General features: G+C 41.3%; 1 protein-coding gene across 1 annotated transcript in view; it reads left to right on the forward strand.

Annotated features, from left to right (window-relative positions):
• Positions 1-13,934, forward strand: part of SOAT2 (sterol O-acyltransferase 2) — a 118,861-nt gene extending 104,927 nt beyond the window's left edge. Inside the window, exons 11-15 of the mRNA XM_040425790.1 lie at positions 3,711-3,808; positions 3,893-3,991; positions 4,075-4,210; positions 11,492-11,637; positions 13,770-13,934. Coding sequence (XP_040281724.1) covers positions 3,711-3,808; positions 3,893-3,991; positions 4,075-4,210; positions 11,492-11,637; positions 13,770-13,820 — 530 coding nt within the window. The 3' untranslated portion in view covers positions 13,821-13,934. The remainder of the gene's footprint in view (positions 1-3,710; positions 3,809-3,892; positions 3,992-4,074; positions 4,211-11,491; positions 11,638-13,769) is intronic.
• Positions 13,935-14,495: the final 561 nt, after the last annotated feature.

Raw genomic sequence — 14,495 nt, forward strand, 5'->3', positions numbered from 1 at the left:
TTCTAACGTCCTAAAAAAATAAAATGACATTTCCAAAATGATGCCAACATAAAGTAGACATATGGGGAATGTTACGTAATAAATATTTTATGAGGTATCACTTTCTGTTTTAAAAGCAGAGAAATTGAAATTTAGAAAATTGCAAATTTTTCAAATTTTGGGGTAAATTTGGGATTTTTTCATAAATAAAGGTGAAATATTTTGACTCAAATTTATGACTATCATGAAGTACAATGTGTCACGAGAAAACAATCTCTGAATGACTTGGATAAATAAAGGCGTTCCAAAGTTATTACCACATAAAGTGAGATATGTCAGATTTGCAAAATTAGGCCTGGTCAGGAAGGGGGCAAATGGCCCAGATGGGAAGTGGTTAATACAGGCAGTTTCCAATTAATAGTACAGCGCACCCTTCTCTTCAAACAGCTGATCAGTGGGGGTGCTGGATGCAGGAACCCCCGCCAATCTGATATTGATGACCTATCCTGAGGATAGTTCATCAATATTAAATTCCCGGAAAACCCCTTTAAATCGTTATCTATCTCTATATCATTAAAGTGAGACTTCAGGGTTTATAGGTGATCTCTTGGTTTAGTATGTAAGACAAGGACCTCTGCTCCTCCTATTTGGTACATTATATGAGAAAACTCATATCAATAGTGCAGATATCTGCGTGCCAAAAACTTTCACATGTAAAACAATAACATATGACTAAAATGTCACCTACACTGATAAATTAGACAACAAACAAATGGACATTAAATATAAATTGTATTTATTTATTCAAAAGAAAAATCCAGATTGGCAGTAAGTACCGTAAGTTGTGCTTGTAATAATAATCGTAATAAAAATCATATTTACTGTCATAAATCTCAAGATGCTGCAGTGCTGTGGCCTATTAGAGCATATGGATAATATAGTGAGGGTGATCCCTGCTACTGTCAGAATGGAGAGATTTTAAAGGGGTATTCTAACCTTAGATATGTATGGCATTTCCACAGGATATGCCCAAAACATCTCATAGATGTTCCATTCTAGGACCTGCGTCTATCTCCAGAAAGGGTTTTCCCCCTGTCTGTATCACATTTAGCCAGGTAGGCACTGCACCCAGGCAGAGAATGAGTGGAAAGGTGGCCATGAATGTTCACGGCTCTCTACATTCACTTCTGTGGGGTAAGCATGCCCAGCTATGTCAAACTAATTTAATCAGTTTCTATGAGGAGGTAAGTTCTAGACTTGACAGTGGTGAATCAATGGATGTCGTATATCTGGACTTCTCCAAAGCATTTGACACTGTACCACATAAAAGAATTTGACACAGTACCACATAAAAGGTTAGTATATAAAATGAGAATGCTCGGACTGGGAAAAAACTTCTCTATGTGGGTAAGTAACTGGTTCAATGATTGAAAACAGAGGGTGGTTATTAACGGTACACACTCAGATTATGTCACTGTCACTAGTGGGGTACCTCAGGGGTCAGTACTGGGCCATAGTCTCATCAATATATTTATTAATAATTTTGTAGAAGGCTTGCACAGTAAAATATAAATTTTTGCAAATTACACTAAACTGTGTAAAGTAATTAACACTGAAGAGGACAGTATACTACTACAGAGGGATCTGGATAGATTAGAGGCTTGGGCAGATAAGTGGCAGATGAGGTTTAACACTGACAAATGTAAGGTTATGCACATGGGAAGGAATAATGCAAGTCACTAGTACATACTAAATGGTAAGACCCGGTAACACTGACATGGAAAAGGACCTAGGGATTTTAGTGAACAGCAAACTTAACTGTAGAAACCAGTGTCAGGCAGCTGCTGCCAAGGCCAATAAGATAATGGGTTGCATCAAAAGAGGCATAGATGCCTGTGATGAAAACATAGTCCTGCCACTTTACAAATCACTAGTCAGACCACACATGGATTACTGTGTACAGTTCTTGACTCCTGTGAACAGGGCAGACATAGCAGAGCTGGAGAGGGTTCAGAGGAGGTCAACTAAAGTAATAACTGGAATGGGTGGACTACAGTACCCTGAAAGATTATCAACATTAGGATTATTCACTTAAGAAAAAAGATGACAGAGGGGCGATCTAATAACTATGTATAAATATATCAGGGGTCAGTACAGAGATCTCTCCCATCATCTATTTATCCCCAGGACTGTGACGAGGGGACATCCTCTGCATCTGGAGGAAAGAAGGTTTGTACACAATCATAGAAGAGGATTCTCTACGGTAAGAGCAGTGAGACTATGGAACTCTCTGCCTGAGGAGGTGGTGATGGTGAGTTCACTAAAAGAGTTCAAGAGGGGCCTGGATGTATTTCTGGAGTGTAATAATATTACAGGATATGGCTACTAGAGAGGGGTCTTTGATCCAGGGAGTTATTCAGATTGCCTGATTGGAGTCGGGAAGGAATTTATTTCCCCTTAAGTGGGGAAAATTGGCTTCTAACTCACAGTTTTTTTTTTTTTTGCCTTCCTCTGGATCAACTTGCAGGATAACAGGCCGAACTGGATGGACAAATGTCTTTTTTTCGGCCTTATATACTATGTTACTATGTTTTTCCATGACTATCATAGAAAAGAATGAAGAGAGCAGAGGACATGCGTTACTATCTGTCCACTCACTCTTTGCCTTGATGTGGTAGCCACCTCAATATGTAGGATGAGGGGGAACCCCTGTTCTGGAGATAGGTTCAGGTTCCAGAAGAGTGACCCGCACAGTATTGAACTGTGGTTCCTTGGGCCTACCAGAGGAAATTATTCTTGGGGCCCAACTCCTATATCTTCAATAAAGTCAAAAAGTTTTTAAAACAAAGAAATAGACCCTAGTGGCAAGGGATTAGCTCCAAAGGTAGCTGCAAATGTGTCAGAGCCTGGAGGATCCTCTGGTACTGTGATGGGCCATAAAAACTCTGGAGCCACATCTATTAGTCATTTATGGCATATCCTGTGGATGACGGTGGGATAAAACCCTTCACCAGCTACTCATGGCTTGATGACCTTGAGATGTCCATGTATTCATTTGAAGGCTGCCTGTGCTATATTTCCTCTGTAGTGTTCACTGCAGTGGAAGCTGATTGTAAATTCAACTGGCAATATCAGCTGGTTGCTGGGGGTTGTGGCAGCCAGACCCGTGGCTCTCATACTAAAGGCTTGTCTGTGATGAGACAACCCCTTTAACTCCTAAATTGTTATAGGACGGGACCGTAACCAACAGTATATTATTCTATGATGATAAGAATAGAAATGTGGGTGGGATTGTGACAACTTCCCAATTGTTTTTATGATGATAAGAGCAGTTATCACTGAGGCCTGAACATTAGATAAAACATAAAGGGGGTCATTTAGTAATCTGAAATATGCCTAAATTAGGCGTATTTCAGGCGCAGCTAACTGTTGCGCTGCTATCTGCAACTTTTCCCTGCTCACACCAGGTTTAAAATTGTGGGAAGGGGACTCATTCATCATTTTCTAAATGGTCTAAATGTAAGACAACTCATTAGCTGGCTTATATTTAAAAACTGGCACTGGATGTGGCAAAGTTATGAAGAAGCCTGCGCCTCTTCATAACTTCGGCGGATCCACTGCCAGTTATGGACCTTTATTAAGACCGGCATCTAAAACGCCGGTCATAATAAATGTTTCCCAAAGTGTAATGAACTTGGCTTTGATTTTGTCTTTATTGTTCTATTTTTCAGGTGCCTTTGTGCTGCTAATCTCATTCTTTGGATTTCTGCACTGCTGGTTGAACGCATTTGCTGAGATGCTCCGCTTTGCAGATCGCATGTTTTATAAGGTGACTGCACCTTTCTTCATCTTACACAAAGGTTTCGTGCATTGGATTGCTTTACAATAAAGCCTCTGTTTCCATTTTCTACAGGACTGGTGGAATTCCAAGTCCTTCTCCAACTACTACCGCACATGGAATGTGGTCGTCCATGATTGGTTGTATTATTATGTCTACCAGGATCTGCTATGGGTGAGGATTTCATCAGAAGAGTATTAGGACAATCTGGAGGTGTGAACCTGCACTCAACAACTGAAATATTCTTTATCTTTCAGCTGCTCAAGAAGCGTTTTCGCACAGGAGTGACGCTGGCTGTATTCCTGATCTCTGCCACTGTACATGAATATGTTTTAACAATGTCTCTTGGTTTCTTTTACCCGGTCATGTTCTGCCTTTTTGCTCTTTTTGGAGGTATATATGACCACCATTTTCTTCTATGTCTTTTTCATAATGTTAGCAGTTGCAGTAGCATACATAGCAGAAAATGGGTCCCCATTATGTTTCTGGTTCATGACACCCAAAACGGAGATGTCTGGTGAGTCGATATCCCACCTCCTTTCCTCAGGAGATGTAAACCCTGAACAAGTTCTCACCCCCCAATAACAAAGAGAATGGGTCCTAACCAAGAGTGGGCCCCATCCTCTCAAGCATCCATCTGCCTCTATGGAATATATTTCCTTGGTTAGCTGAAAATATGTCATTACTACAGAGACATTTATTCATGTGCATGTTTAGTTACCCACATACATCTAAAATTCACCATCACGTTTGGCAGCTCCAAAGCTGCTGCACCATTTCTGGTAAGACTCAATAATCTGTCAATGTCCTACCGTAAGTACCATGGACCAGCACTAAAAAGTACAGTAACGATAATGCAGACCAGTGCATTTCAGTTGGTTAAACTGTGATTGTATGTTTCTTAAAGGGGTTGTGCAGGGTTGTCCTCAGGATAGTTCATCAATTTCAGATCAGCGGGGGTCCGACAACCAGGACCCCCACTAATCAGCTGCTTGAAGAGGAGGTGGCGCTCCATGCTCGCTGCTTCCTTTTCATTACACTGCAGTTCGTCTCCCTTGCAGCGGTGGAGTAGTGTAATTACAAGTACTTGCCCCATTCAAATGAATGAAGCGAGTACTTGTAATTACAGGTGAAACTCAAAAAATGTGAATATCGTGGCTCTCATATTTCGTACAGAATAAGTCCATTTATTTCAGTAATGCAACTTTAAAAGGAATTGCATTAATGCAGCTTAAAATTAGAATTTTGTGAAAAGGTTCAATATTCTAGGCTCAAAGTGTCACACTCTACTCAGCTAATTAATCCATATCCCCTGGGCAAAGGGTACCTCAAAATTGTGACTTTGGGGTTTCATAAGCTGTAAGCCATAATCATCCAAATTATAACAAATAAAGGCTTGAAATATCTCGCTTTGCATGTAATGAGTCTATCTCATATGTTAGTTTCACCTTTTAAGTTGCATTACTGAAATAAATGAACTTTGCACCATATTCAGATTTTTCGAGTTTCACCTGTACATTCGCTTCTGAAATGATGGGCAATGTATTGAAGAGGAAGTAGCAATTAAAGGGGTTCTCCAAGATTGGTAACCCATGTTCAGATGGCCAGGTAGGGTGCAGCAATTGAAAAAAAAAGTCTCACCTGTCACCAGCCCTCTGGGTCCAGCACCTAGCTTTCTTCACTGCCCCCCTGCTTTTTTCTTATTCTTGCACTTTGCCAGGCCATCTGAACATTAGTTTTCTGTCTTCTTTATTTAAAGTTGTCTGGGTAGGTCATCAATATCAGATCAGCAGGATCCAACTCCTGGCACCCCCACCGATCGCAGTTTACCAAGCATAGTGCTGTCCATTGCATATCGACTGTGATTGGTATTGGAGCTCAGACCCATTTATTTGAATGAGATTGAGCTGCACATATGCTATGTAACCAATGAAAGTGATGGCTAACAGCTGATAAGCGGGGATGCTGGGAGTCAGACCCCTACTGATCAGCTATTGAAGACTTATCCTGAGAATAGGTCAATACTAAACACCCAGAAAACCCTTTAAAAGAGAACTTGTCAGGAGTTTCATGCTGCCCGAACCATGGCTCCCTGTTACAATTTTTTAAAAATTTTAAAACCGGCTCTGCACAGTAAAATAAGTTATTTTTACCTTTGTTCCCCCACTGCTCCCGTTCTGACACTTCACAGTCTCCACTGGTCTGTGCTTCAGACAGCAGAAACTGATGGGGGACCATGAAACATCAGAATGAAAGCAGTATGGGATCAGAAATCAGTGGGGGACTGCAAAACATCAGCAACAGGAGCAGAGGGGATTGGAAAGCAGAAATCATCAGAGGCCCATGAAGCATCAGAACAGGAGTGGCGTGGGATCGGAAAGGTAAGAATAAATTACTTTATTCATTTACACTATATGGAGCCTTTTTTTTAAATGGCCGGACAAGCCCTTTAAAACAAAAAGGCACACTTAGCCAATCCAAGTGGGCATATTTGTGGACATGCTTTTATAATAATAAGATAATGTTACAGTGGCTCACTTTCCTAGACCTCTGGATCAAGGTGCACTGTCCTTGGAGCACCCAAAGCCAAATTAATATCTAGAATATAAATAATCACTTTGATGACAGGCACTCTATCATCTAGTATGGCATGAAAAATAGTCTGTGTTATAATAGTTGTACATTATATCCTTTTGATACTCAGTGCACAATACAAAAAAAAAAACAATATAAAAAATACAATGGAATAAAACAAAAAAAAAAAATCTAAAAATAAAATGATGTATAAAAAGTCCACTCGTTTGGATTCTAATATGTTCTCCTATTCATCAAACTTGATCCATCTATTAATCATGATATTCATAAATCATTAAATGAATAAATTATTGAACCATGATTCATGTGACAGATAAATGGATATTTCCCTCAAATCAATGGTTAAATCACAAAAAAAATGTTATTGCAGAAAAATAATGAATAAATTAGTTCTCCTTTGAAGTTGATTCTGCATATTACTGCATATAATCCATAATGTTCAATTAAAAAATATGAAAAATATAAGAAATAGATGGGAAATACCGGTAGTCATTAGCTCATATCCTCTTGTTCAAGCTGTGTGTATATATATTTGTATTTTGTTTCTTCAATAATTAACTGGTAGTTCATATATTCTTATTCAAGCTGTGTGTGTATATATATATATATATATATATATATATTTGTGGTCGGATCGGCTATCAGAAATGTGAACCTAACCTATCTAACCCTATCTACAACAAGCAGTAGAGTTATGCCATAACTGCTGTGGTAGGGCAACCTAAAGGGGGCCACCCTAATGTGAAGTGACTGTAAGAAGGTGTGGGTGGGTGGGTGAAATCAGCTGAATCGGTGTCAGTCTGAGCCCACAGGTGCCTATAAATAGCCTAGTAATCAGCCAGCCTGGGCCCACAGGTACGTATAAATAGCCTTGTAATCAGCATCCCTTCCCACAAATGCAGCAATATCTTGCTTATATATATATATATATATATATATATATATATATATATATATACACTGAACAAAAATATAAACGCAACACTTTCGGTTTTGCTCCCATTTTGCATGAGCTGAACTCAAATAACTGAAATATTGTTCACAAATCTGTCTAAATCTGTGTTAGTGAGCTTTTCTCCTTTGCCGAGATAATCCATCCCACCTCACAGGTGTGGCATATCAAGGTGCTGATTAGACAGCATGAATATTGCACAGGTGTGCCTTAGACTGCCCACAATAAAAGACCAGTTTGAAATGTGCAGTTTGATCACACAGCACAATGCCACAGATGTTGCAACGTTTGAGGGAGCGTGCAATTGGTATGCTGACTGCAGGAATGTCTACCAGAGCTGTTGCCCATGAAATATTTGTTCATTTCTCTACCATAAGCCATCTCCAAAGGCGTTTCAGAGAATTTGGCAGTACATCCAACCGGCCTCACAACCGCAGACCACGTGTAACCACACCAGCCCAGGACCTCCACATCGCATGTTCACCTCCATGATCGTCTGAGACCAGTCACCCGGACAGCTGCAACAACAATCGGTTTGCATAACCAAAGAATTTCTGCACAAACTGTCAGAAACCGTCTCAGGGAAGCTCATCTGCATGCTCGTCGTCCTCATCGGGGTCTGGACCTGACTGCAGTTCGTCATCGCAAGCGACTTGAGTGGGCAAATGCTCACATTCTATGGCGTCTGGCACGTTGGAGAGGCGTTCTGTTTACGGATGAGTTCTGGTTTTCACTGTTAAGGGCAGATGGCAGACAGAGTGTGTGGCGTCGTGTGGGTCAGTGGTTTACTGACGTCAACGTTGTGGATCGAGTGGCCCATGGTGGCGGTGGGGTTATGGTATGGGCTGGTGTATGTTATGGACAACAAACACAGGTGCATTTTATTGATGGCATTTTGAATGAACAGAGATACCGTGACGAGATCCTGAGGCCTATTGTTGTGCCATTCATCCACGACCATCACCTCATGTTGCAGCATGATAATGCATGGCCCCATATTGCAAGGATCTGTACACAATTCCTGGAAGCTGAAAACATCCCAGTTCTTGCATGGCCAGCATACTCACCGGGCATGTCACTCATTGAGCATGTTTGGGATGCTCTGGATCGGCGTATATGACAGCGTGTTCCAGTTCCTGCCAATATTCTGCAACTTCGCACAGCTATTAAAGAGGAGTGGACTAACATTCCACAGGCCACAATCAACAACCTGATCAACTCTATGCGACAGAGATGTGTTGCACTGCGTGAGGAAAATGGTGGCCACACCATATACTGACTGGCGTTCTGAAACCCCCCCTCCCCCAGCAAGGCAAAACTGTGCACATTTCAGAGTGGCCTTTTATTGTGGGCAGTCTAAGGCACGCCATTAGTCTCTTCAGTAATTAACCACCTGCCATCTGGGCCATTTGCCCCCTTCCTGACCAGGCCAAATTTTGCAAAACTGACATATCTCACTTTATGTGGTAATAACTTTGGAACGCCTTTATTTATCCAAGTCATTCAGAGATTGTTTTCTCGTGACACATTGTACTTCATGATAGTCATAAATTTGAGTCAAAATATTTCACCTTTATTTATGAAAAAATCCCAAATTTACCCAAAAATTGGAAAAATTCGCAATTTTCTAAATTTAAATTTCTCTGCTTTTAAAACAGAAAGTGATACCTCATAAAATATTTATTACTTAACATTCCCCATATGTCTAATTTATGTTGGCATCATTTTGGAAATTTAATTTTATTTTTTTAGGACGTTAGAAGGCTTAGAAGTTTAGAAGCAATTCTTCAAATTTTTAAGAAAATTGCCAAAACCCACTTTTTAAGGACCAGTTCAGGTCTGAAGTCACTTTGTGGGGCCTACATAGTGGATACCCCTATAAATGACCCCATTGTAGAAACTATACCCCTCAAGGTATTCAAAACCGATTTTACAAACTTTGTTAACCCTTTATGCGTTCCACAAGAATTAAATGAAAAGAGATCAAATTTTAAAATTTCACTTTTTTGGCAGATTTTCCATTTTAATCAATTTTTTTCTTTAACACATCGATGGTTAACAGCCAAACAAAACTCAATATTTATTACCCAGATTCTGCGGTTTACAGAAACACCCCACATGTGGTCATAAACTGCTGTATGGGCACACGGCAGGGCGCAGAAGAAAAGGAATTCCACATGGTTTTTAGATGCCATGTCCCATTTGAAGCCCCCTGATGCACCCTTACAGTAGAAACTCCCAAGAAGTGACCCCATTTTGGAAACTAGGGGATAAGGTGCCAGTTTTATTAGTACTATTTTTGGGTACATAGGATTTTTTGATCATTCATTATAACACTTTATGGGGCAAGGTGACCAAAAAATTGGCTGTTTTAGCACAGTTTCTATTTATTTATTTTTACCGCGTTCATCTGAGGGGTTCAGGTTTATTGGTACCATTTTGTGGGACATACGCGTTTTTGATCACTTGGTGTTGCACCTTTTGTGATGCAAGGTGACAAAAATTGCTTGTTTTGACACAGTTTATTTTTTTATTTTTTTTACGGTGTTCACCCGAGGGGTTAGGTCATGTGATATTTTTATAGAGCTCGTTTTTACGGACGCGGCAATACCAAATATGTCTATTTTATTTTATTTTTTCTATTTTTAACATTTTTTTTCATTCCTTACTTGGGGACCTTTTTTTTTTTTACATGTGAAACTTTTTTAATTTTTTTTATTTTCAACCTTTTATTTTTATTTTTTTTATTTTACACTTTTTTTTTTCACTGTTGATTTCTCCTGTAACTGGGGCTGACATAGTAGCCCCAGTTACAGAAGAAATGCACCCCTAGAGAGGCTGTACAGCAGCAATCCAGCGCTGTATAGCCTCAGAGCAGGGCTGATCGAGGTCTCTGAGAGACCTCACACAGCTCCTGCACGCTCCGGTCCCGGCGGTCACATGACCGCCGGGCCGGAACAGGAAGCGCTGTGTCTGCAGTGAGCGCTGTGTCTGCAGCGATCCTGAAGGCAGGGACACCTGGGCACTGTCCCTGCCTCCTCTCTGGGTTGCCCTGCTGTCACTGACAGCGGGCAACCCGATCAGCAGCTGCACGATTAGCGTGCAGCTGCTATTTCTGAAAGGACGTTTTAAAACGTGCTTTCAGAAATAGAGGTCCACACATAGGACGTTTATATCCTATGGGCGGACGGAAAGTGGTTAAATACTAATTCGTATATAGATCATGTATCTTTGATTAGTAGGATACTTTATGTGTTATTACATTACCACCCTTTGGACAATCTGTGTTTCTCTCTGTGTGCTCTTCCTCCTGCACTGGCCTCGTTGTTAATCGAGGCAGAAGCTTCTCGGATGGCGCTGCTCAAGTTCTTTCAGAGTCCCACGTGGTCTTTAGCTTTCCGCTTACCCACCTGATCGTTGCATTCAATGTGCGGTCTATTGTGCTATCCGATGCGAGTTGGAGGCTTGAATGTATCTTTACAGCGGAGATGGTAATAACTGGGGTTGTTTATACTGTATGTATCCCTTCAAATATTTGTGGACATAGCTATGGCTTGTATAACCAGCTTTATGCTTGAATGCGCAAAGGTTCTGTGGTTTATTTGTAGGTTCCTTACAGCATGTGTACAGTGTATATGTTATGTATTGGTATAAGTAAGGCTACTTTTACACTAGCGTTTTCAATTCCGCTATTAAGATCCGTCATAGTGTCTTAATAGCGGAAGAAAACGCTTCAGTTTTGTCCCCATTTATTGTCAATGGGGCCAAAACTGAACAGAACGAAACGGAGTGCTCCAAAATGCATTCCGTTCCGTTTGGCTGCGTCCCTATTGCGGACAGAAAAACGCTGCTTGCGATGTGGTGCGGAGCAAGACGAATCTGATACCATGTAAGTCAACGGGGACAGATTTGTTTTCTCTGACACAATAGAAAATGGATTTGTCCCCTTTTGACTTTCAATGGTGTTCAAGATGGACTGTCATGGCTATAGAAGACATAATACAACCGTTCATGACAGATGCATGCGGTTGTATTATTGTAATGGAAGCGTTTTTACAGATCCATGACGGATCCGCGAAAAATGCTAATGTGAAAGTAGCCTAAGACTTCCTTCTTATGTTTTCCAGTCATATTTAATTTCATGATGAATGATAAACGGACCAGCCCAATTTGGAATGTGATGTTATGGACCTTCCTCTTCATTGGTCAGGGGATCCAGCTGTGCTTATATTGTCAGGAGTGGTACGCCCAGATCCACTGCCCCCTCACAGAGGTAAATCTGAATAGTGATTAATGTACTAAATACAGATCAGGGATCAGTAGGAGAAGATGACCTATTCTAGATTCTACTAATACAATAGATGATTCCTGACTGACACATTCTGGTTGGTTTTCAGCCATGGACGCACAGACACATAAATGCTTGCTGTAGCAAGAAAGGAACATTGTATTCAATGTAATATTTATAGTGCAAATACAAAATACATGAATGGGACATTCTGTGCCCTGACGCTCAGTGTTCCCAGTTCACATCCCTTTCTACGTTTACCACACCTATAAAAGTATTGATATACAGAACACAAAAGTGTGTGCAGTCTTAGAATCCCTCGTGGGCTTATGCCCAAGCAATTATGGGGAACGAGCCAAATGTTCCCGATAGCTGCTGATCGCTTATGCAGGATAATGTGCTTCCAGCAAATGATGATTTTAAGGGCTATGGGCACCTTTGGGGACACGGCGTCAGAGCAGCTCTCTGAATTGATTCACTGTAGTGAAGAATGCAATCGTCTGAAAATGCACTGAAACTGAAGGCTGTAGAGGAAAAACTGTTGAAACTTTTAAAAAAAGACGGGCTACAAAAATAGTGGAGGGTCTTAAAGGGGTTATCCAAACCCTATAATGCCCCCTCTAATGTACAGGAGAGGGAAGAAAAGCAAGAGCATGTCGGGGATCAGACGCGCTCTTTTCTTCCCGCGCCGAACTCTGACAGGAATAAGACAGTTGTAGAGATAGAGTCGGAGCAGGGAGCGCGCCAGTGGCAGGGGCAGACTGGGCATGCACTGCTCTTATTAGGAAAAGCAGCGCATGTGCAGTTAGAATAAAGCCATGGACGAGCTTTCTCTAAAGCTCCTTCATGTCGCGTGCAGCCATGGACGAACTGGCTGCACGCAGAGCGGGGCTGAGGGGGAGGGGCTCATTATAAAAAAAAATACTATTCAGATTTTTTTAATAAAGTATATTAGGAAACGCTTTTTTTACCCTACCTCCCACTATATAGTGGAAAGTACTTATATAGTGGCCAACCCCTTTAATCTGTATAGCCTTGAGCAAAGAAGGGAAAGGGGGATATGATCAAAACCTTTAAATAAGTAAAAGGGGTTATCCAAGATCTATAATGCCTGCCCATATATGCCTGGTTCTCTCACAGAGGTTGTACTTACCTCGCTCCCCAGCACCCGCGACACTTCTCATACTGGCATGGCCGCCGCTGCATCTCACCATCACGTGGATGAATGAAAACATCTGGCTTCGGCGGGGGGGGGTTAGCCAATAGCAGGCCTCGACCCCCGCACGGCCGCGACACTTCTCATACCGGCATGGCCGCCGCTGCATCTCACCATCACGCGGATAAAAACATCTGGTTTCGGTGTGTGTGGGGGGGGGGGTTAGCCAATAGCAGGCCTCGACCGGTCCCTAGCATCACCCGCAATGCCCGCACGGCCGCCGACGGGGAGATGCAGCAGCGGCTGTGTCGGTATGAGAAGCAACGAAGGTGCCACGGAGTGAGGTAAGTACAACCTGTGTGAGAGGCCCGGGCATATGGGGAGCATTATAGATCTTGGATAACCCCTTTAAAGGTTTAAATAAGGGTCTGGAAGAAAGTGTTCTCAATAAGAAGCTAAACACAACAACTAGGGGCACAATGTGAAATTAGTTGGGGGTATGATCAGGAGCAATGTCAGGAAATATTATTTTACTGCAACAGTGGTTGAAGTGTGGAACAAACTTCCAGCTGATGTGGTTGGGAAATCTACAGTAAGTGAATTTAAACCAGCCTGGAATAAACACATATCTATCCTAAGATAAAAGAAATAAAACAAAATAATACAAGCGTAGTCTAGATGGACCAGGTGGTCTTTTTATGCCTTCAATCTTCTATGTTTCAAAAAAAAAAAATGAGTAAAATGCAATGATAATAAATATTGCCCCAAAGGTGTCCATAGTGCCAGAGTAAAGATGCAGCAGAAAGGACACACCTCCTGATCTGCCAGGTTGATATAAATCTAGCAGAGCATCTGGAACTGTGAATAGAGAGACCTCTGGTTCTAGCCTTGTTAGAAACAGATTGTGATGTACTACATGATGTAATCATGGGATAACCTCTGATGTATTTTTCTTTTGCAGAAAACATTCTGGGGACTGGTTACTCCACGCTCATGGTCATGCCGTTTATGATTGGGACTATAGTAGCTGCTTAACAATATATCTCTATCTCCAAACATCTGTGATGACCACAGTATGTTCTAATGTTCTTCCAGATATAGGAAACTGACATCCGAGAGGCTGAAATGATGACATTATATGTACCTGTTGTCATACCGCTTTCTAGAAAATATACTGTGTAAATAAAATATCAGATGACATAAATTTTCTAAAAGTGTCTGAGAGAACAAATATTCTGGTTACCTCAGAGAAGGATCAGTAGTTACATTCAAAGTTAATTTAAAGTTAAATTCAGTGGTTGAGATGTAACATCTGTAAAGATATCCCATGGTTTAAATGGGTTGCCCCAGTACAAAGTCTTATCTTCAATCTAAAGGATAGCGGATAAGTGTCTGATTGGCAGGGGTCCCACTGAGAACGGGGGCCCTGCTTTCCCCAGGTCGAAGGAAGTGGCGGTCATGCATATGCGCTGCCTCTACATTCAGCTCTATGGAACTGCTGAAGCTGGCCAACTATAAAGGATTTTCTATCTCTGGCAGAGTTTAATGGGAGATAGCGTATCCATGAAACTAGGCAATACAGGATCCCAGTTCTCAAGATCGAAGGGTCCCAGCAGTCGGACCCCTGCTGATCAGACATTTATCTCCTATCCACAGGCAATCAGTGTACTTCAATAATACAGGTGTT

Source organism: Bufo bufo, chromosome 3, assembly GCF_905171765.1.
Source record: "Bufo bufo chromosome 3, aBufBuf1.1, whole genome shotgun sequence".
Lineage (NCBI taxonomy): Eukaryota > Metazoa > Chordata > Amphibia > Anura > Bufonidae > Bufo > Bufo bufo.